General features: G+C 39.1%; 1 protein-coding gene across 4 annotated transcripts in view; it reads right to left on the bottom strand.

Annotated features, from left to right (window-relative positions):
- The window catches only part of OCRL (OCRL inositol polyphosphate-5-phosphatase), a 50,320-nt gene extending 28,151 nt beyond the window's left edge, over nt 1–22,169 (bottom strand). For 2 of the 4 annotated variants that reach the window (XM_019427032.2, XM_019427033.2), the window contains exons 1-12: nt 21,963–22,169; nt 21,622–21,701; nt 16,871–16,950; nt 14,056–14,094; nt 5,686–5,796; nt 5,167–5,256; nt 4,336–4,456; nt 4,087–4,248; nt 2,698–2,799; nt 1,617–1,731; nt 332–448; nt 40–227 (exon numbers count right to left, since the gene is read on the bottom strand). In XM_019427032.2, the coding sequence (XP_019282577.1) occupies nt 40–227; nt 332–448; nt 1,617–1,731; nt 2,698–2,799; nt 4,087–4,248; nt 4,336–4,456; nt 5,167–5,256; nt 5,686–5,796; nt 14,056–14,094; nt 16,871–16,950; nt 21,622–21,701; nt 21,963–22,001 (1,244 nt within the window). In that variant the 5' untranslated portion in view covers nt 22,002–22,169. The remainder of the gene's footprint in view (nt 1–39; nt 228–331; nt 449–1,616; nt 1,732–2,697; nt 2,800–4,086; nt 4,249–4,335; nt 4,457–5,166; nt 5,257–5,685; nt 5,797–14,055; nt 14,095–16,870; nt 16,951–21,621; nt 21,702–21,962) is intronic. The other 2 variants (XM_053892038.1, XM_053892039.1) reach the window with 2 other exon arrangements.
- Nucleotides 22,170–23,760: the final 1,591 nt, after the last annotated feature.

The raw sequence follows: 23,760 nt of genomic DNA on the forward strand, positions 1-23,760 counted from the left end.
CCCCACTATTCAAAGGCCAAAGGAGATTTAACCACTCACTCATGTTTCATGATGTTCAGCTGTGGGAGTGTCTGATTCGGGACCACAAAACTCATTCGTGCACAGATGTCCTTATAATCTTGGTTCCTTCTCTCAAAGTCCTCCACATGGGCAGCCAGGTGAGAATTGACAATGCAAAAGGTAGTGTTGTGAAATACAAATCTCACAGCTACCCCACCTTTGTTTCCCTGTTAGCAAGAGTAATTATTCACAATTAGTACAAAGACAGAACTGGCAGGTGAATTTCACATGGACATAAATAATAATCAAGCTCATTTCCAAAGTAACTCACCATTTTCCCCATGATTCCAGTTCCAACTGTTTCCGTAGCAACATCACGGATATATTGCCACTGGTCCTTTCTGGCAAATATGAGGAGCATCATCCCAACAAGGCGGACTAGCTGAACCTACGAGTTCCAGGGAGTTAGAAAAGGTTCATGTTAATATACTCGTTGCCACACATCTAATCCCACAACTAATTTTCCACCAAGAAGATATTAATGATGTTCAAATCTGAATCCAAACCCTCTAATTTCCCAGTGGACCCCATACAAAGGAAACAAAATTTCTCTGGGGAAACTCTAATCCAGCTCTGACCAGATGGAGATAAAAATTTTTGGGGACATCAAGTATACTCAGCTCTAGGATACATTATTTTAATCAAATCTATGTATGTATGTATGTATGTATGTACATATGTATGTATGTATGTATGTATCTACCTACCTATGTTATCTATTTTAATCACTTTTAAACTTACCAGGAGTAGTTAGCATTAAAAAATCAAATCTAAAACCCCTATCCCAGCTTATTCCTTTTGCCTCTCCTTCCTAGTTTCTGATTTCCAATTTCTTAAGAAATTAAAATTTCTAAAATAAGAATCTTTTTTTAAGTCTGTAAACTAGAGCTAGAAATATGTCTGAAATATGAGTTAGTCAGGGATCTATGTAAGAGGAATAACACCTTCAGGATTTTTATTACCTATATCAACTGTTGGAAGGAGTGGATGAAAAATATTCAGAGGACTCCTTTTAAAGGGGTTACTATGGTAACCATGTAATTAAAATAACTCTTTTGGTAGCCTCTACCACATGCCTTCCAAAGACCAAGAAATTAGCCCACCTTGCTAAAGTCAACTCTACTTTTGATTTACAAGGTTTAGAACTCATTTAAATTCCACAATACTTCTTCCTGATTCCACAGCATACCCTATGCACCCACATGCTTCAAAATGCTTTTCTGTAAAGTATCTGGTTCTGACCAGGTCAGTGAACAATTCTGATCTTAAACTCTTACTGTTGCTCTGTAAGTAATTATCATAAGCTAATTATCATTCTGAGAATAAAATTCTTTTTTTTCTCCTAAAAGCTACCTAAGCAATGAAAATATAGGGTCAGAAAGCTTAGGAAAAAAATTATTTTTAGAAAATAGGTGTAAAGGACTATTCTGCCCTACTCCAGTATTACACACAGAGAAGAATTCAATTAAGCCATTCTTTTGGAACAAGTTATAGATAACAGAATAACTTCTAGTGAGTTCTATTTAGTTGTATACTAATAATGAAATGCAGCTTACTTTCTTATACTTGGCTTTGGAATGCAAACCCCTCTCTACAGCCATGGACCACTCTTGTTCCTTCACAGATTCAAAGTAGAAAAAGGCTTCTGTGCTCAAGTCCAGCTCTTGGAATCTGAAAAAAACACGAAGACATGAGATCTATACATATCCCATAATTATTTCTGACTACCTCCCATCCTATTTTGAGACATTAGGTGGAAAGGGAATGGGGAAAGAGAGAAACTTTATAGAACTGGTCCACTGACCCAGGTGATCAGTAAGGACAAGCAACTTTGTTTTCAAAAGACTCTTTATAAGTATATGCACAGGTTATGCAAAACATAAACAAACAAAAACCTCCACAAGGGATAACAGTGGAGCTTTGCTTATATATCCTAGGAATAGTCACTGTTGGAAATGACCTCAAGTCTCAGTTGCTGTTAAGAATATAGTTTTAGGGGCACCTGGGTGGCTCAGTTGGTTGAGTGTCTGACTTCAGCTCAGGTCATGATCTCACGGCTCGTGGGTTTGAGCCCCACGTCGGGCTCCGTGCTGACAGCTCAGAGCCTGGAGCCTGCTTCAGATTCTGTGTCTCCCTCTCTCTCTGCCCCTAACCCACTCGCATTCTGTCTGTCTCTCTCAAAAATAAAATAAACATTAAAAAATATATATAGTTTTATTTGGTGGCTCAATCGGTTAAGCACTCGACTTCGGCTCAGGTAATGATCTCACGGTTTGTGGGTTCGAGCCCCATGTCGGGCTCTGTGCTGACAGCTCAGAGCCTGGAGCCTGCTTCAGATTCTGTGTCTTCCTGTCTTTCTGCCCCTCCCCTGCTTGTGCTCTCTCTCTCTCTCTCAAAAATAAATAAAGATTCAAAAAAAAAGAATATAGTTTTATTTGCATTTTGAGATGACTAGATGTTTCCTTTCACCATTTCAGGTATCATTCCTTTCTTATCTCACAAATTTGACCCACAAGATAATTCTCACATATAGTCTATAGTAGGTTTTTACCAAATCGTTAGAAAAAGGAGGGCAAAATGTCATGTAAACTAATACCAAACATATAGCCAAAAGGAAATTCCAGATGTGTTCTTTACCCAATGCAGTAGATATCAGGAGGATTCGAATCACAGTTCAGCCAAGGTTCCAGCTCACTATCTGGAGACTGGCCATTCACGTTCCACGTTCCAACAAAAAATCTAATACATAATACGAAAAATTACTTGAAAACAAAGGTCAAGTATGAAGGAATGAAAGTTCTCTCATCACTCTTCATACAAGGGTATATTCACAATAAGCCAACATAATTTCTCAAAATGTTTTGCTATACACATATAAGAAAAACCTCTTGCATGTAGAACACAAAGGCAGTGGGCTCATTCTCTAAATTTTATATTAGGTGAATCCACAAAGGAAACCAAGTCTCTATTTAAAAAAACATAAAGTTAATTGCTCTACCACATTTCCTTTCAATTAAACTCCATCCAAACTTATACTTGAAGGGAGAGCTTGTAGATGGGGAAAAAAGGTATCTTCATGCTGTAAATACATCTGATGTGGATAACTGTTCCATAAGGAGCTATAGTTGAATCCAAAAACTCACTTCCCAAAGGATTACAAGGACATCTGTGTAGGAAATTCTGTTGAGGCAGATATAGTACTAAGGGGGAAAGCAGAAGGAAAAACTCATAACTGTCTTAACTGTTTACATACAAAAATAAGCATCATGGGGAATATGAGGAACTATAGATTTTGGCGTAGGGATACAGTTATAATTGAATTATAACAAATGACGCTTAATGGGATAGCAGATGGGACTGGAATCTTGGACTATTAAGGGCACGTGCCATTCACAAACAACAAAGAAAAGTGTTGCTGCTTTGCACATTGGGATATACACCACGCCACATCACATACCACTCACGCTAGGTCCAGAGAAGAAGAGATTGACAAGCAAAGGTGAAATGAAAAATATGACATGGAGAAAAGAAGAAAGAATCCAAGACAGACCTCTCAATCAAGAGGACTGGGTGAAATGTTCTTTAGTTAACTTACTAAAGTAAGCAAGTTAAACTAGTGGTAACGGGAGACTTTAATCTTCTAATATTGGTGAGAAAAAACTCAGCAGTCCAGAAAGATAAACACATTTGCTTAGGGAATGTGCTAAGGGATAATTCTCCAGTACATGTGAGTTTGATTTGGTTCTGAGTAGACAGAACCATTAGTAGACACGGTATCATTAGTAGTTAGAAAATCCAAGGGAAACTGTAGCATTTGCTACAGTTTTGTGTATATATATATATATATATATATATATATATATATATATTTGTATATGTATGTCACTTACTAATATAGAGATAGGGGCTTGAACTGGCTGACCATTCCTTTTTATTATGCTTTGATTCTTAAGCTAATTAAACTAATACCTTAAGTAACAAAAGGACATTTTATGCCATACCTCAGTAAGTAGAAGAGAGACTAACCTGAAATTCTGAATATTGACATATTCTTTCTCTCGCTTTGCCAGGATATGTTTGATGAGACCTTCTCGCTGCCCAGACTGGGTATTTGGTACAAAGAGCTTCCGCATGGTGTTGGTCACTTTGGGCTGTTCCTTATTAGGAGCTTCTTTGTCACGTGGAAGCCTAGCAAATAAATGAGAAATTCCAAAGTGAAACTGCCTAAAATATAAAAGTTCCTAAATGAGAAATACGTTTTGACATAGGACTTACATTCTATTCACAGAAGGGGGTGGAGGTGGGGGTTCCCGATGAATCCCTGTAGGATGATTTTGTGAATTAATTTTCTTGTCCAAATTCATAGATGAAAAATTATCCTCAAATCCAAGAAGCCCTGAAATACACAGAACCCAGAATCAAAGGGGGAAAATAAAGATAACATCCAAATTATCCAGGATAGACAGAGCTTTTTGCCTTCATCACAGTGGTTTTGATTTGATCACTATTTGCTCAATGGCATTACCAAACAGAAAGGTATCACAAGGATAGTGATAAGTTAGACTGGGGGAAGAAACACATCTGTCCCTGAAGGACTTGACATATTAACTAGAACAACAGCAAGTTACATTAATTTGGAACCTGAATAATAACAGCTAACATTTATTGAAGACTTAGCATAATGCCTGGTTGACAGTAAGGGATTATATTATTATCTCTTTTAATCATCACAAAGACCCCATATGGCCAGTAGTGTTAAAAATCTTCCCATGTTACAGAAAAAGAAATGGAAACTCAGCATTGTTGAGTAACTTGACCAAGGTCATATGTAACTAGCAAGTCGTAGAATTGGAATTTAAACCCAAGCAGTTTGGCCCTGGAGCACACCAATCTTTACCACACTGCTAAGCTGGCTCCTGAGGAGCTAACATGCCACAGAAAAGACCAGGAATGAACATCAGTCAGTGGGCATGAACTCAATAAAACCACTCCATAGGAGAAGGTGTCTGAGATTGACATTAATCCACACTATCTTATCTGTCCAGATAAAATCTATTGACTCTGCAATGATCATAGCAACCAGGCAAAAGAGAATCTTTTCAGTACCTGAAAAAGCAGAAGGTTTGTCCTTAGTGTCTAATTTCTGGTACCAGCTAGATGAGTCCTTTGGCTCTGGAACAAGAAGCTGTGACTGAGCTAGAGAGATAAGAGTCATGGTCAGAAACAGGGGAGCCCTTCACTGAGTGAATTTTACCATAACCAAAAGCCATTCATTCAGCACTCCTCAAATGCAGGGACCAGAAGCATTCTCGCATGTAAAGGAAGAGACTAAGAGAATGAGGGCAGCTCTGGGATGATCTGGGAACAGAAGGAGGATTACTGTCTTCAGTAACCTGTCCATGCTGTGACACTGAAGATTCTGGAAAATGGCTCAGTGTCCTTCCTTATAGCTGAATACACCTGTTCTCTAGCCTAACCCTGGTTCATTCCTGAAGGAAGAAAAATCAGCTATGAAGACTCAAGGGGTGAGGTACTTTGCTAACGGCTGCTTGCCTCTGCATCAGCATGCCAGAATGTCACTGCCATTCAAACAAGTAGAAAGAAAACTGCTGAGTCTTGAGTTACCTTCCTGAGCAGCAAGGACCTCTGAGAGGAACTTCAAACAATGTTCCTCATCAGGGATTTCAAAGCGGCGCTCCCTGGTCCAGTCTCCCTGAATCCGAATTTTGCAGCCACCTAAAAAGAAGTGAAATCCATACACATACAGCTATGGAATATGTGCTTTCTTGGGGTCAGATTCTCAACTTACTAGTTTAACAAGAGAAGGTCCAGATCACACATATTCTAAGACTTCTAATGTAGGAAGCATATCTACGGGATCAGGGGATTTGTTGTGGTGGGGGTGCAATACAGACAGGGAAATCTAAGGGGCTGATGAACTGTGTCAATGAGCAGCCCAGTACAGTGATATTGAAATCATAGTCTCCATTGTCAACGTAGGGACCAAATTCTAACAAAAGATCAATTCCCCAACCACCCTCCTCCCATCTTCCAGCCGTAGATTCCTACCATTTCAAATACAGATCATATAGTAAGAGTATCTAAAGCATAAAGGGAATAAAGAAAATAAGATGGTTTGCTCCTAGGTACACATTGTACCTAGACAATTGAATTTACAAACTAATTAAAAAAGAAAAGAGTAGTGGAATTGGTTTGAATTATTCCGAAAAGAAGCATCTAGATCTCATTACCTCAAGTAAAGAATGCATATCTTGAATAAACATATGAAAGCAATATAATGACCTATGACTAGGAGTGGCCTGGTTCAAGCACAGCCAACTGGAAAACAGTATAATTAATAGTAAAGTTATTTAGGACTTTAGTTTCTTATGTGTCTAACATACTGTCTCCCTTTTTCTGATGCCCTAGTTCTCATCCATATCAATGGTCTGGATATGGTGATCCAGGAAACCTATGTACTTGTTTATATTCTTATTTAACTGACTTACTACATATATTGCTTTCTCATGCTCCTGGAAACCATAAGCTCCTTGAGAGCAAGAAGTGGGCTACACATACAAGTTATCCAACACAACACTTCCGAGGATCTCCCAGACTGTCTGGGACGGAGGGGTTTCTCAGGACTCAGGACTTTCAAAGCGAACACTGGGAAAGTCTCAGGCAAACCAGGATGGTTGGTTCCTTTACTGGTGACAATGAATGTCAGACTTCACAGACAGAAGGCATTTAATAAATGACTATTGAACTGGACTCTTTCATACTTGTAAATGACAAAGAGATGAGAAAATGAAATGAAAATCCTAGTTTCTTATGTTGGAAATCCACTTGTGAACCTCTGACTCTTTTTCCTTTGTATTTCTGTAAGTTTCTATCTTCACAGATTTAGTGATTAGAAGAAAAGAGGTAAAAATAGAGAAAAACATGAGAAAGGAGGCACCCAAGCAGACCACAGATAAGAAAATTACTGAGGGTGTTAATGTAAGGAGAAGAAAAAAATGAAGGGGATGAATAAAGGCTGTCAGTTATCGCAGCCTTGAAGATACAGGGAAAACCTCCTTCAGGGCACAAGTAGTCCTCCCTTTGTCAGATAATTTATATTAAAAGTAGAAAATAAATTAAAAGATCAGTCTCTACCTGATAAAACTTGAACAATAATACATTTTCTCTCTCTCCCACAATCCTTGAAAGATATATTTTAGCAAACACAAAAAATACACTGACTCATTTAACAGAAAATTCCAGAAATTGCTTACAAAATAACACTGGATGTTCTCTCACCATGTTGTATGGGAAAGAGGACAAATTATCCCATGACCCAACTTTCTACTACTCTTCCTTCCAAAACCCCCTGGCCTCTTTGTGACCAGCAGGCACTCCTATATCCTCAAACTTCTCCTCTGAACATTCCCTATGTCTCTCAGTTAACTCTCAACAAACTGCATTAGAATTACCAGAGGCATTTTTAGAAAACAGACATTTGCATCCCATCCCAGGCCAATAAAGCAGAATGTCAGGGGGTGAAGCCCAGGCACTGGTAGTTTTTAAAATACTCCCCAAGTGATTCATGTGCATCCAGATTGAAAACCAAAGAGTCATCTGCAAAGTGGCTTATCCCTGGATGTTGTTTATGGTCTCTCACACCCTATGGAATTTAAGACTGGTGTCCTTTTTTGTCCTAACGCCAACTCCAGACCATTCCCTCTTCTCCTCCCTCAGGACAAATCCTTTGTCCTTCGAGGTTCACCCACTGGGCTATACCAGCTTCTTCCCTTCCCTCCCCCATGAGATCATGTGCCATCCTTCCCAAAACTTCTGAATCCAGGATTCAATACCTGACTCATATGACTTCCTCTCCACTCAAACTCTTGGCTTAAATTTGAGTCCCTTCCAAATTAACACAGAAAACACAGTAAACATCTTCAACTTCCTCATGCAATGACCTTGCCCCACCATCTCAGCCACCTACTCCCTCAGTCCCTATGGGGACTCCCTCAGTTATACCCTGAAATTTTTCATCATAGAAACACTATCACCTCATAAATCTCTAATTAAAATACCCAACTCTGACCTGCTATTTCCAGCTTACTTGCTCAAATGGGAACCTCCAGCCTTCTACTTAGTGTCCATTCACACACTCCTACATTCACTTCCCATTTTATCAAACAGATGTCATCATTAAACTCTGTTGCAGGGGCGCCTGGGTGGCTCAGTCGGTTAAGCGTCTGACTTCAGCTCAGGTCACGATCTCGCGGTCCGTGAGTTCGAGCCCCGTGTAGGGCTCTGGGCTGATGGCTCAGAGACTGGAGCCTGCTTCCGATTCTGTGTCTCCCTCTCTCTCTGCCCCTCCCCCGTTCATGCTCTGTCTCTCTCTGTCTCAAAAATAAATAAACATTAAAAAAAAACAAACAACTCTGTTGCAAAACCCAGAACTGCCTTACCACTCTGTTCCTCCACAGCACCTACCTGATTAACTTTCAACCCTCAGAAATCCAACTAACTGCCTTACTCCAGAGGGAGTAAACACACACACACACACACACACACACACACACACACACACACACACAATTATTACAAATTGATTGCTAACTTCAATCTGGCCCTCTATGATAGGAAGTAATGTTAAATTTCAATAGTCAACTAGTCTCCCACTACTATCTGGAAAAACTATTTCGCACCTCCTCATTTATCTGTGGATCCCCCTCTTCTCAAACCCTCTCATTCCAAGCTGATTGCTTCACCTCATGCTTCAGAGGAAATGGAAGGCACCACATGGAAAGCTACCTGTATTTGTACCCATCTTCTCCTTTCCCTTCTGATATAAGAGGAGCCCTCCTATCAAAGACCACCTTCTCTTTGAATTTTAACCCCTCTAGTTCTTTCAGGAATTTTACACTCACAATCATTCCCTAGACACCTCGCCCCAATATCTTTCATCTCCCCCTTTCACAGGCTCCTTTCCATTAGCATTAAATTAAATTGCGCTTGGTGACTCAGTCTGTTAAGTACCTGATTCTTGGTTTCGGCTCAGGTCATGATCTCACAGTTTCGTGAGTCTGAGCTCCATGTCAGGCTCTGTGCCAACACTGCGGAGCCTGCTTGGGATTCTCTTTCTCCCTTTCTGCCCCTCCCCAACTCGTGCTGTCTCTCTCAAGATAAAATAAATGAACTTTGCAAAATTAAAAGAAACAAATTGTGTTCTAAATTCTCCCCATTTGAAAAACAATAACCTTCCTGGACCCTGTATTTCCCTCCAACTCCAGTCGATCTTACATTCCCCTCCACAGTAAAGCTTTATTAGAAACACACAGTCACTACTTACCTCCCATTTCTCTCTTTAATCCATTCCAATATGACTTTGGCTCCCACCACCCCTGTGAAATAGCTTTGTTAAGGTCACCAAGAACCTCCAAATTGCTAAATCCAATGGATCCTCTTCAGTCATCTTATCAGACCTATCAGTAGAAATCAATAGTTGACCACTCCTTGAATACTCTTTTCCAAAGGATTCTATGATACCATCCTCATCTAGTTTGCCTCTCTCTTTGATCACTAATTTTTTAGTGCCCTTTGAGGTATCTCCTCCTCTATCTAACCTTTAAAAAAGCAGAATTCCTTAGCGTTCAGTCCTAAACCTTTTTCTCACTCTGTATCAGCATTGTCCAATATGGTAACCAATAATTACATGTGGCTACTGAGTAATTGAAATGTGACTACTTTGAGGAACTGAACTTCTAATTTTATTTCTAATTAATTTAAATAGGCACATGTAACTAGAAACTAACGTATCTGATAGCACAGCTCTATTTTCAATCATATCATCTCTCAGGGTTTCAAATACATCTATGTGCTAGTGGCCCAGACCTTTCTTTTGAGCTTCAGGTGCATACATTCAACTGTCAATTTATAATCTATACTCAAAGGTCTCAAAGAAATTTCAAACTAAATATAGCTAAAACTAAACTCATGACCCCCTCAAAGGAAAACTCATTCCTCCCACAATGTTCTTATTTTGGCAAATGGTACCATCATCCACATTCATGCTAGTAACCTAAGATTCATCTCTGACACTTCTCTAACTTACCCCCATGCCCAAACCAACCTCTGCTGATTTAACCTCTGAAAACATTTATCAAATCCGTCTACTTCTCTCCATTTATACTGCCACCATACTCATAGTCTCTAGCTTGAACTCTGGAAACAGCTTCCTAATTGATTTCCATGCAAATGATTGGCACCCTGGGATAAAATCCTTCATATTCTTCCCATTTTTTTTTTTAATATAAAAATCCAGATTCCTCACCATGACTTACAAGATACTACTGGATCTGGCCTTACCCCATCCTAACTTGATGCCTAAGCCTTGTTCCAACCACCCTGGCCTTCTTTTATTCCAAAGGTGTCAAGCTACTTACCCAATTTGAGACCTTTACACATGTGGTTGCTTCTACCTAGCATACTTTTCTCTCCCGCATTTTTACCCGTCTTACTTAGCCCCTCTGGTCTCAATTTAAATGGTACTTATTAAATAGGCCTTCCCTGACCATTCCACCTAATTTAGTCAGCCCTTTTATAAACTCTTTGTATTTCTCCTTGATAGCATTGATCAAAACTGCAATTATGTAAGTATCTATACCTTATCAGTTTAAAGTCTGTTTCCTGCACTATTAAATGAAGTACCATGACTATATTGCTTTCTGATATATCCTTAGACCAGCACAGTGCCTGACACATAAAAGGTATTCATATTTTTATACGATGGATTATAGGTATCTGTGTGACACTAGTACCAAACAGCACAGAAGCATGAACAAAAGCAGGAGCAGCAATCTTATGTATGTTGTTCTCTACTGATTCTGCAGCACTTAGAAGAGTGCTTGGCAAACAGAAGGCACTCAACAAACATTTGTTGAATAATGAATAAGGGAAGATTTATTATTAGGAAATTAATATAATACAGTCCAGTCCATCGATGGGACAAATAAGGAATAACAATATTCCTTTACACTACAAATAGTGTAAAGACATCTAATAAAATTCAATACACATTCATGGTCTTAAAAACCACACAAACTTGAAATGGAATTTCTTAATATGGTTTTTTAAAAAAAACCCTATCAAATCAACAGGCAATAATGTCCTCAACAATGAAGCACCACCTGAGTCTTTCTTACTGAAAATAGGAGCCAAACAAGGATTATCATCATTATTTAATATTGGTCTTAAAATTCTCATTGGTATAATGAGACACAAAGCAAAACTAATAGTTGTAGCTACTAAAAAGGAGACAAAATTATTATTTGTAGATGACCACAGCTGTCTATCAAAACCAAAAAACAAAATAAACAGAACCCCCAAAATTTAAAATATATTTCTATAAAGTGGCTAGATAAAAAATAAATATCTAAAACTCAATAACTTCTCTATATAATAGAAATAAGCAATTAGAAAAAGATTCCACTGACAACAGCACTCAAACAAATAAAATCTACCATAAAATCCTTAACCTACAAATGTATGATATATATGAAGAAAACACAAAACGTTACTGAGAAATATAAAGAGGACCTGAGGAAGTAGAATGATAGACCATGTTCCTTGACAGTGTCTTAATTTTGTAAAGGAGTTAATTCAATAAAATTTGGCACATACCTATGGTGAAATATTAGTCTTTAAAAATCATGTTTTTAAATAATTTTAAATGACATGGAAAAAAGTTACAATATAATATTAAATGAAAATGCAGGATAAAAGCTACATATAAAGATTCCAATCGTATTGGGGCGTCTGGGTGGCTCAGTTGGTTGGGTGTCCGACTTTGGCTCAGGTCATTATCTCAGTCTGTGGGTTCAAGCCCTACGTCGGGCTCTGTGTTGACAGCTAAGAGCCTGGAGCCTGCTTTGGATTCTGTGTCTTCCTTCCTCTCTGTACCTCCCCCGCTCATGCTCTGTCTCTCTCTCTCTCTCTCTCAAAAATAAATAAACATTAAAAAAATTTTGTTTAAAGATTCCAATCATACAAAAGTAGAAATAGAAAACTGGAAGGAGATACAATACTAACTACAGTGCTGATCTCTAGGTTGCAGAAGCATAATTTTAATTTGGTACTTTAAACTTTTCTAAATTCTTCAAATTGTTTATAATGTAGATACATCTATTTCCTCTACAATCAGAAAAAATTATTTTAAAATGTTTAATACCAACATGCAGATAATGAGAAAACACATATTTATGTTAAAATCAGGACTACAAACAAACCCAGGGCCTCCCTCAAGCAACATACTGTGTGCTTTAAAGGTTTATGTATGAAGCCCAAGGATCATGATAAAATCTTATTTCACTGCAAATATTACTAAATGGGCAGACGTAACAAAGGATTTTATTCAAGTGGTTACTGAACTATTACCTTGCTGTGATCCAGTAACTGGAACTCTGGACAGAACAACACATGGCTAATTTCTATGAGGGCAAGGCCAAAACAACTAATGCCACAAATGTTTATGAAAGAAAAAGCACAGCTCAGTTTAACTTTTTCAGCCTTAGATCAAATATCTATTTCTACAGCAAGAACAGGACATTTCAACATTGTATTTCAGCAGCAATGCCAGTCACTGCTGAAATGCCTTTGCTCAAATTTTGCTTTTTTAGTGTTGTTTCTGCCTTCTCCTTTCTAAGCACAGTAAGACAGAGATAGTAAGTTATTTGCTCTCTTGGATACCTGTAGAAGTCAGCAGCTGGGTTTATTTAGCCTTTCAGAATCAACCGTTAAGACTTCTAAAATCCATGACCAATGAAAAGAATAATAAAACCCAAACCAGAAAAAGCCTATCTAAACTGTTCAATACAAATTAATGGTGGCAAGTACAGAGACTGTTTCTAAACAAAGTTATGTATAACCCATAGCCCCAAGGTAAGGGCTAAGCCCCACTATCCAAGGACTCAACCAGGAGATAAGGCAACCACTTTGATTTACATTTATGTGGTCACAAACTCTTTTCCATAGCAACCACAGACTAGTCAAGGTAGCATTCAAGTGCCCATTGTCTCCTCCCCATAACACAGTACAATTAGATGATAAACAGAGAACAGCTTGCACAGAAAGTCAAGATGATTTGCTTCAAACAGATAAAAATGAGAGAACTGAAACAGTGAGAAGATCATGTTCTTCCTGATAAAGGGATGCCTTGAGGGGATGGAGGTTAAATAAAAGACCAAAATTATTTTAAGGAAAAAAGGGTAGCTTGGGAAAAGCAAGGTATCTGGTACGAGAGTGACTCTATAGCCTCCCAAAATGATAAAATGAATAAAGGAAAAAATTATGATTTAATATGCAAAACTAAAAAGTGAGAAAAATTTTTTAAATATAATAGCAGTTAAAATAAAAACAAAACCACTCATAAACCTTATGTGCTTTAAACATTTTCTGGCTCTTTCTGGAATTTTTAATTCCACAGTAATGATTTAACTGATGGCAAAAATACTGATGGCTCAAAGAAGTTCAGCATTAGACAAGCAAATCATATTTTCAACTTGTTAAAGATTCTTGCCAGCCACCTGCTTTTTCTTATGCTTAGCCTAAATGTTTTTGGGAGGACAATGCTAATTCACATGGCTGCCTTAAGAAAATGAAGAATAGAGGCGCCTGGGTGGCTCAGTCAGTTAAGCTTCCAACTCTTGATTTCGGCTCAGGTCAAGATGTCACACTTTGTGAGATCGAGCCCCTCGTTGGGCTCTGTGCTGACACAGCAGAGCCTGCTTGTGGGATATTCTCTCTCTCTTTCTCTCTCTGCCCCTCCCCCACTCAGGCTCATGTGTGCCCCCCCCAAAATAAATAAACATTAAAAAAAATAGAAAATGAAGAATACAGAATAAGACAGTAAAATAAAAATGTGCCAAAAAAGGTGTCTTAAATATAGTGGGTATTCAATTAAATATTTGTTGAACAAAAATCAACTCCACTCAGAAAGATACTCACTGTTTGAAGCTATATCAATCAAAAGAGTTTCTTCTGCTTCTGAGGGAAAAGAAGAAAGAACAAGATTAGGGAAGGGAAAACCATTCATTACAACTAAAAGAAGTACATGCCTAAGTAAATAACTGCTTCTCTCAATCACCACTCCTAGGTCTACAATACATTTTACAAATCCTTTGTTTTTTTGTTTAGCATTTTTAAAAATGGATTTTGGTAGCACTAGGTTCTAAAGATTATGAGCAATTCAACTAAAAGAAAACTAAACAAATAACTGAATGGAACAACTCAAAGCAAATCAAGCAATGACAATAGTAGGCAATATAAGAACATGTTAATTCAAGTGAAGGGGAGTTTAATTCCCCTCAACCAAAACATACTGACTTTAATATAATCTGTGTCATTTATTCTTTTTTTTAAGATTTTATTTTTAAGTAATCTCTACACCCAACATGGGGCTTCAATTTAAAACACTGAGATCAAGAGTCACATGCTCTACCAACTATGCCAGCCAGGTGTCTCTAGATAATTCTTATAAAAAGTCAAGGAAGTGACCCCAAAGGCCCAGAAGTGAATTATTTTAACTTGGACCTAGTCTCTGAAAACTTCCAGCAATCTCCTTTCTTCAGCCTTTGCCAGGTTTAGGATCAGAGAATACCTTCAGTTCTTGACCTTCAGGCTACAATTTAATACCTGGGTCGGGTCTACCACACCCAACAAGGAAGTATAAAACAGGGCAAAGCACAGTCTCTGGAGTTCAGAGCTCGGTTTTCTCCCCTCCCCCGGCTGTCCTGAACTTCTTTCCTTAGCTCCAGTGTCTAGATCCAACCCATCTCTTCCTCTGGGACTTCCCTGGATTTGGCCAACAGCACCTGTAAGACCCTCCTGGCTAGTTGAACTCTGGATACTGACTCCTTAGGATTAGTCTGGATCTACCTTGGCCAGATGGAGTAGCCTCAGCCTTTTCTAGCTCCTTCAGAAGCCCAGATTGTATATTTGGCTGCATTATTCAGTTACTACAGAAGCTACGGTAAGGAACTAAGTAGTCTAATATTAAAAAATAGCCTCAATATCCTTACTAGCATGATGAATCAATAGACAATAGTGAATCAGGACATAGTACTTTAAGTTCTCCACTGTTCTTCAGTAACTTTAATTCCTTGAAACCCAAGTATTTATAGACTTATCAAAATGGATGCACAGGCTGGGAAACAAAGGATGTGAAAACTCAAGGAAGTAGCCATTCTAGATTTGTTATGGGGAACGACTATGTGTGCTCACACATATTTTCTTAGATTCCAACCTAACAATCTACCTTATATTTCTTATTAAAAACAATACTAAGAGAAAGAGAGTTAAAGAGACTATAGAAGTAGTACAAAAAGGTAGAGGGTTAATAGGATGCGAAAACTTAAAGTTGTGTTCTTTAGTTTTTCTCCTCCTTAAAGGGCTAGGTATGTAATAAAGGGTACTACACCATGAAAAGTAAAGTGACCACAGCAACTTACTATGGCAGGCAAGTGCCTTGTTCAACATGTAACTCTCACACAGGGCAGGCTAAACGGCTATTTCATTCTTCTACACAATGTGGAGACTGTTGTTTTTAATTCTCAATACAATGTTGTCTTAAAAAGTCATACCCACTTAGTATTTCTACTTACAGGAATAAATCCTAATACGAGATGTGCAAGAAGATTTAGATACAGAGATATTCATCACATTACTATTTAAACTAGCAAAAAATAACTCAAATGTCAAACACGGGAATACTTACATTATAGGCTATTCATAAAATGGAATAGTACTCTACCTATTTATAGCATGGAAAAGCACTCATAATACGATGGCATGCAGAACAGACAAAAAACTACATATAGTGTGAGTTCTGCCCACCCTGAAAGTTACATGTGTAAAAAAAAAAAAAAGGGAAAATGTTATGTGTTTGTTCCTGAAGGATGGGAATGTACTTATTTTCTGTATACTTTTCTGTTCTTTCCAAACTTTCTACAGTATACATATTACTTCTGTGATAAAAAAAGTTCAGTGTAGTTTAAAAAAGAATCCATGCAAGGTAAGATTCAAGTTTTTCAAGAAGCTACAGCTGATACAGAATGTTTCTTTCTGACAAAGCCAATGAACCCACTGGAAACATAATGCGTTTGTTCTCTAGTAATCAATTTTCCTTCTACAGCAATGTGAGACGACAGAAGCAACACTTCCCACACAAACCTCCCAAATTTTGAGTCTCATTGTAGCAGATGAAACAACAGATTTTCTGTTCTCTGTCCCCAAATTTGAGGGCACGAAGCCAAATATGTCCTCTTTGGAGTATGATTCACCAACATCAAGGTCTGAGAATCAGCACAATTGAGTGTAAGGTATTAAAATCTGGTAAGGCATGTTGCCAAATGTTTTAACTTCAAACAGTGTGGGGAGAAAGTACTGAATGGGTGTGAATCCAGTGACCTTGATACTTTACAACGAGCAGTGTGTTTGTTAAACCAAGAATGTCATTTAAATCCACATAGAAGTCCATAAGCATAAAAGACTACCTACATACGTAAGAGACTACATACATCTCTAACACCCAGCCAGGGAAGCAGGTGAGTCTGTATACATATTTCAGTATAGCCCTTCAGCACTCATAGACAAAGTATTTACCATGTTCTCAATGGTAGCTTAGTAATGTTATCACTTTATGCAAAGACTAATACATTTCATTTTATGTGCAGTGACATATTTAAATATGTATGGTATTAGACAATGCAAGAACGACTAAGGAAAAACATTGTAAAACTAGCTAGGCAATTAAAGCTAGTACCTTGAACGCATCTAAAGTGGCTATTTATAGGAATGATATCTTGAACATGCTGTTCCTTCTCGCGCAACTGGATTATTAACCTAGGAAACAGAAGAAGGCATCAACGAATGGCTACTGAAAAACCCAAACATTTAACAACAAAATATACTGCTGTGTTGTTACACAAATCTGGTCCATATTTATTAGACTTACTATATCTCATATTACTTACTATATCTCATATATTCCCTGGATCTGAGCATCATGACAGTGAGATATCACTTGAGATCTAAGAGAATGTTAGTGACGATCAATATCTAAATACCTACACTGTCCTATGCCATAAAGAATATATAATAGTCTATGTCCTAAAAACAGCTTACAATCTCAAAAGCAAGGATTATAGTGCATATACCTTCAGAGTATGTATACTAGAGCAAAGAATAGCTAGGTGTGAATGCCATGAGGACAGACTTATGATTGCATTTTCACCATAGTATTTCTAGCAACTATCACAGTGCTTGGCACATAGCAGTCACTCAAGTTTGCTGAATAAGTGAATTAGAAATTTCATAAATTAACTTTCAGATTATATTCCTCTGGCTTTTACCAAAGAATGGCTCTATCTCTTCAAACGACTATACAGGTTCATAGAGAAGTAAGAAGAGGTACCCAGCCAGCCGGATCAGTTAACATAACCCGTGACCAAGGCAGCAGATATCACAACCAGTGCCTTATATTCCTTGTGTTTTTACTATGGTTTCCAACTTCATGCTGGTATTTCTAGGTAAACATAACTGATTTGGCCTCCCAGTATGAAATGAAAGACTTCTAAATTCCTAGGTACTCCTGAAATATTAATTTTCATGTACTGCTTATCCTTAGTGGCCCAGGATCAAGGTATGACCTACTGGTAAAATGACCATTCTGAACATCTCCTAGCTTCCCCAAATCAAGCAGTCTTCAGGTGGTTCTTTTTGCCAGGAACACTCTTCTATTCTTTCCGAGACCCAGCTCAAATATCACCTCCTCTTTGCAGCTTTTCCTAATTCCCCCAAGCAGAAGCAGTACCCTGGTCCCCTTTGTTTGCCCCTCTACTAGAGCATTTACACCCTTCATTGCAGTTATATTTATTTCCTTCATTGATTTGAGCTCCTTGAAAACAAAGACGCTATCATATTCAGTTTGCCTCCTGCCTAAGACGCTATCATATTCAGTTTGCCTCCTGCTCAATAAATATTGGTTGAATCAATGAACCAGTTTCACTAAGCTATAAACAGAGATAAATTTCTAAATATAATTTGTTCAACCTGACATTAAAAAATGTCATTGTTTTGAAGGGTTTTATTTCTAGTTTGATGTCTTTTCAGGGGCTTGTTTTAGCTTTTTGAATTTTTTTCAAATGTATTAACTTTAAAGGAGATCACATGGGGAGAGGAATTGCTCAGATAGAACTAAGGGAAATAAAAGTATTAATGCTGTCTTTCTGCTCTGATTCTGCATGCCTAATCTGTAGGGGTTCATATTTTAAGGTGACTAAGGGAATATGGGGCAGGCTCCTTTCAATGTGCAAAATTCATGAGTCAAGCAGAGTCCTATAAACCCAGATGGAGATCAGAAACTAGATAAAAAGCAAGAGTGAAGGAGGAAGAGCTTACTTTGGGGAAAATGAACACAAACCAATACAATCTCCAAGAAATGACTAAAAAGACAGTGTTTGATATTAGCAGTTAAAGCTTGAACTAGGTTGTACTGTTAAAAGCCCTCACAAAAGGGACAACATAGATGGACCTTGAGGGCATTATTCTAAGTGAAATAAGGTAGAAAAAGACAAATATCATATGATCTCACTTATATGTAAAATCTAAAAACAAAACAAAACCAAAAAACCAAAATCATAGATACAGAGGATAGGTGGTTGTTAGAGGTGGGGGGGTAGGTGAAATGGATGGAGGGGGTCAAAAGGCTCAAACTTCCAGTTATAAAATAAATAAGTCATGGGGATATAATGTATAGCATGGGACTACAATCAATAATACTGTACTGTATATTTGAAAGGTGCTAAGAGAGTAGATCTCAAAAGTTCTCATCACAAGAAAAAGATCTGTAACTATGTATGGTGATGGATGTTAAGGAGACTTACTGTGGTCATTTCACAATATATACAAATATTGAATCATTGTGCTGTGCACTTGAAACTAATATATGTCAATTATATCTCAATTTAAAAATGCAACCTTCCCCCAAAAAATCCATCACAAAACAAAGATCAACTTGGAATTTAAGTCAATTCCACAATATCTACCATGTGTTAGTCACTAAATAAATTGTAGCAAGAATAGGGTTAAGAATAAGTATAAAAATTCTTCTGGAGTTCATGGCTGGCTCAGTCAGTAGAGCATACGACTCTTGGTCTCAGGGTCATGAGTTCAAGCTCCATATTGGGGATGGAGCCTACTTAAAATTTTTTTTTAAAAATTCTTCCTAAATGTAATCATTACTTTCAGAACAGAAAGATGAAAAATAATAGGTGTATGACAAAACAATGGAAATCAGAACTTGAGTGTTGTCAAACAGAAAAGAGTAACAAATTGTGAATGCAGACTCAGCATTACTCTAGGAAATACTTTGATTTGTTCAAGGAAGGTTAAAGATGAAACAACAGGTTGCATCATAATCCATTCTCCTTGAAAAAAACCCTTATTTTCAATTGTAATTTTACTCTCTCAACTAAATTTCTCCTGTTGACAGTAGGTTGACAGCAGGAACTACAGTACTAAATACTAAAACAGACTTCAAGTTCTAGAATAAAAAGACCAAAGGAAAAAAGTTGTGAGAAGAGCCCAAGTCAGAGAAGGTACCCATGAGACAAGAATGTGAGGATTATAGATGGTATGACAATACTCGGTATCTCCAATAAATGATTTCAAAAGAAACTTCTCAAATGGTGTCATTCTGAAATGTTACATGTGTTCAAATCTCGGGTATGCTACTTCCTAACTATGAACAAGTGACTTAATCTCTCTGTGCCTCAATTTCTATATCTAGAAAATGGGGGTGATGGTGATAATATCACAATTTCACAGTAACCCTGACACGAGGGTTAAATGAACTAATTCATGGAAAGTGCTCAGAAGAGTACCTGGCACACACCAAGCCAATTAAGTCTCAGTTGTTGCTATACCCCCTTAACTCAAACAGATATGGAACACAAAACTTTCATTTCTTTGTGGAGAGGACACAAATAGTCAGAGCTATCACTCCGAGTTTACCAGTTCTTCTACCACATGAGGCAAGATAGAATGAGGCATTCATCTCAAGGCCAGCTGCTCACTCCCCTATTAGCTAACTAGAGCTCCAACCCTATCAAACCAAGGAACCATATCTGAGGCTGTGGTCATCTCAACAATGTAGCTATTTTATTTAATCCTCAAAACATTGTTTTCACAGAAGAGGAAACCAAGATGTAAAAAATTTACTGATTTATTCAAGGGTCACATCTCTCCACCCCATTCTAGCCTTTGGAAGTGGCAGTGGTATTCTGCTTTTCAATTCACTTTTCTGTTGAATTTACTATTCAACTGGTCTTTCAGTGTTTGATGAAATCTGGGGAAAATAACATCAATTTACCACATCAACAGAACTGACCAAGCAGGACCTAAGGAAGAACTACTTCATAGGCCCTGCTGTTGTCCAGTTAGAGTGGCAGCAAGAGTCTCAAGAAAAGGGCAGGCTAGGTCAGTGGGAATTTCTTCTGTGTAAATTCGACAGCATAGACCCAGACTGAGTCTGTAAGATCTAAAAGCAGGGACCGAGAAAAATTGTTTTTAGGCCAAATCCAATGTTGGGAGAAAGCAGGATTTAAAAATCACCGATTTTTAAACTCTGATGTCAAGAAACCAACAGAAGAACCAAGGGAGGTGAATTGGGCACAGAGCGATAGGGCCTATGCTATGTATGTAATGGTCACCATGGATACTTTTAAGATGAGGCATTAGGGGAAAGGGAGTGAGATCAGCAGCTATAGTGATAGCTTATCAAAATAATCTTTTATTCAATCAGTCAACAGTATTTACTGAGCTCCTATATATGCAAGGCAGAATGGAAAGTAACACACACTGATACACTGCCAAATGCTGTTTATATTTCTACACGTTTCATTACTTTTTCTAACAGTCAAGTCAATAAGTGAGGCAGTTACTGGCTTACACTAAACCATTACTGAATTAATGAATATGCCTGCAAGCAAGTGAAATAAAGGAGTAGGGAGACAGGAGGAACCAGTTGAATGCGTTAAGAAAAGGCACTTCTGTAAGGTTAACAATGCAGCTCTTCTATTAACACTTTTACTTTTTGCAAACCACTTTTGCATTTATTTATTATTCCACCAGTTGCAACTTCAAAGTCTATAAGGTAAGGCAGTTAATGTTTTCATTTGCCCGATGAGGACACCAAGGCCCAGAAATCATTGTTGACTTGCCCAAGATTACACAACACATGCCAGTTGCAGAGGCAGGAACTAAAAACCCAGGCTTCCTGCTTCAACGCCCGCCTGTGTTGAGTCCTTCCACTGAGCCACACTGCCAGGAGCGACCTAGCGGCTTGAGAGTTGGGGATAAAGCCCCATGGCTACAGCACTCACACTTCACACCTGGGCCTGAACCTGTTGCCCACGCTGCCTCAGTGGACGGAGAGTGGGCGGCTTGTCGCGGTTTGGGGTTAGGAGGTAATGGCAGGCTCCCCTCCTCCGTGGGAATCAGGTGGTTACTTACTCATATTGCCCGTTCCTTTGGGCTAGCGTCAGGAAGCAGGGCTCCCGGAGAGCACCCTTCATCTCCATACCCTCAACAGTATGTGGGCGACAGTCAAGGGTCTCCTCCAGAAGCGCGGCCGGGGAGGGGTGGCGCGGTGCGGGGTGGAGGGAGGCTCCCGCCCCTCTGCCCGCCCTCCTGGGTGCCCAAGGCATCGCCTCCCGCGCCGGCCCCCCTCCTCGGCTCGGCTCTGCCTCTGAGTCCGACCGACCACCCACCCCTCTGCCGCGTTCCGCAGTCCCTCCGACCCCCGCCCCTCCCGCCCTGCGCGGCCTCCCCTCCCCCTTCCCTCTGGTGGATACGGCAAGGGGCTGGGCTCCGACCGGGAGCGGCGGCTCCATCCCGGCGGCCTCCGGGCTCAGTGGGGCTGCGGACTGCGGGCGGATCCCACCGCCCTTGGCTGCGCGCTGTTTGAGGAACAGCTCCGCGCAGGGCACCGGGCGCCGGGCGCCGGGAGCCGGGAGCCGGGAGCCGGGAGCCGAGCCGAGAACCGAGAGCCTGACCCGAGAGAGAGCGTCGCCTTGCGCCCCCGTCAGTTTTCCAGGCCGCCGCAGATTTCGCCCCCTGCGGCCAACCTGCGGAACTGCAGCGAGAGACCGACGGACGGGGGCGTCTCTACCAGGTCCAGGGAGGAGTGCGTTTTAAATGCTGCCTGTGACATCAGAATTGTTCTGTGGATTTTGAAGATTGCCACAGAAACAAAACACAGCCATACCTGTGGGAAAACTCAAATGTGTTGGGCCAATAGGACCCACATCATCCAGTAAAAAAAATCCTTATTACAGTTAGAACGCGCCGTGTTGGTTAATTCTACCTCTCAGATGTTCTCCCCTTCCTCTTCTTCCTTCCAACACCGAAATCGTCGGACAAATCCTCAAAGCTCAGACCTTTGCTCTTCCTTTGCACCCCCTCCAGGTCATCTCTAAGCAGACAAAGACCAAATACACTTCCCTTGGCTCAGACCCCTTGCCTAATACACCCCATCATTAACACAATACTGGATGACAAAACTAACTCATTTCACACTGCCACTCAGCCTTGAAACTTCGAAGCCATATGCTTTCTTCCTCTCTCCTAATTTCTCTGTATCTAATCCGTCAACAAAGGTTATTAATATTTTCTTTGGAGTTACTTTCAGATTCCTTGTTTTCTCCCCATCTGTACCACCATTCACTTTGTTAGCTCTTGTGATATCTCCTTTGATCATTTTACTCTGCTGATAATCATAACAACATTCTTCTCAGAGTAATGTTTCAATTGTATTTTTTACTTGTTCAAGAATCTACAGTGGACTAAATAGCAAGACTGATCTTAAATCTATAGTAATTAAAACAGTGTGGCGTGGAGCTGGTCAGACCCATAGAACAGAATACAGAGCCCCAAACAGACCCACACATATATGGAAAGTTGATATGCAACATATGTGGCATTTCAAATCAATGGGAGAAGAGTGGATTATTCACTAAATGATGCTGGGACTCCTGATCATCACTACAGAAAATAATAAAACTAGATCCCTACCTCATACCATAGAGGAAAATTTCAATCCCATGTTGATTCAAGATCCAAATGTGAAAAAGCAAAATTTTACAGCTTTCCGAAGAAAATAGGAGAATATCTTTATGAGCTGGGAATAGGGAATGAGAATGGCTCTTTAAGACACCAGATAGTGCAAACAATAAAGGAATCAATAGATACATTTAACTACATTAAATTTCAAAATGCATGTACTTCAAGACAACATAAACATGTTAAAAGACAAGCCACATACTGGGAAAAGATATTTTTGATGTGTATAACTGACGAAGGATAACCTATGAAGTTCTACACTTCTACTTATCATCCTCTTACCTATTTCTCTCCCACCACATTCTGCAACTCACTCTGCTTAGTCACACTGCTCCTTGTTATTCCTAGAACTTTCTAGGCACACTATTGCTTCAGGGCCTTTGCACTTGCTGTTTACTCTGCCTGGCCTCTCACCTCCTTTGGGTCTTTGTTCAAATGACACATTCTCAGTGAGGCCTTCCTAGACATCTTCATTTAACATTGCAATTCAACAATCTCCTTATCCACTTCTACTGAAACATGCAGCTTCAT

This window comes from Panthera pardus, unplaced genomic scaffold, assembly GCF_024362965.1.
Source record: "Panthera pardus isolate Hobbes unplaced genomic scaffold, ASM2436296v1 HiC_scaffold_27, whole genome shotgun sequence".
NCBI classification, from domain to species: domain Eukaryota; kingdom Metazoa; phylum Chordata; class Mammalia; order Carnivora; family Felidae; genus Panthera; species Panthera pardus.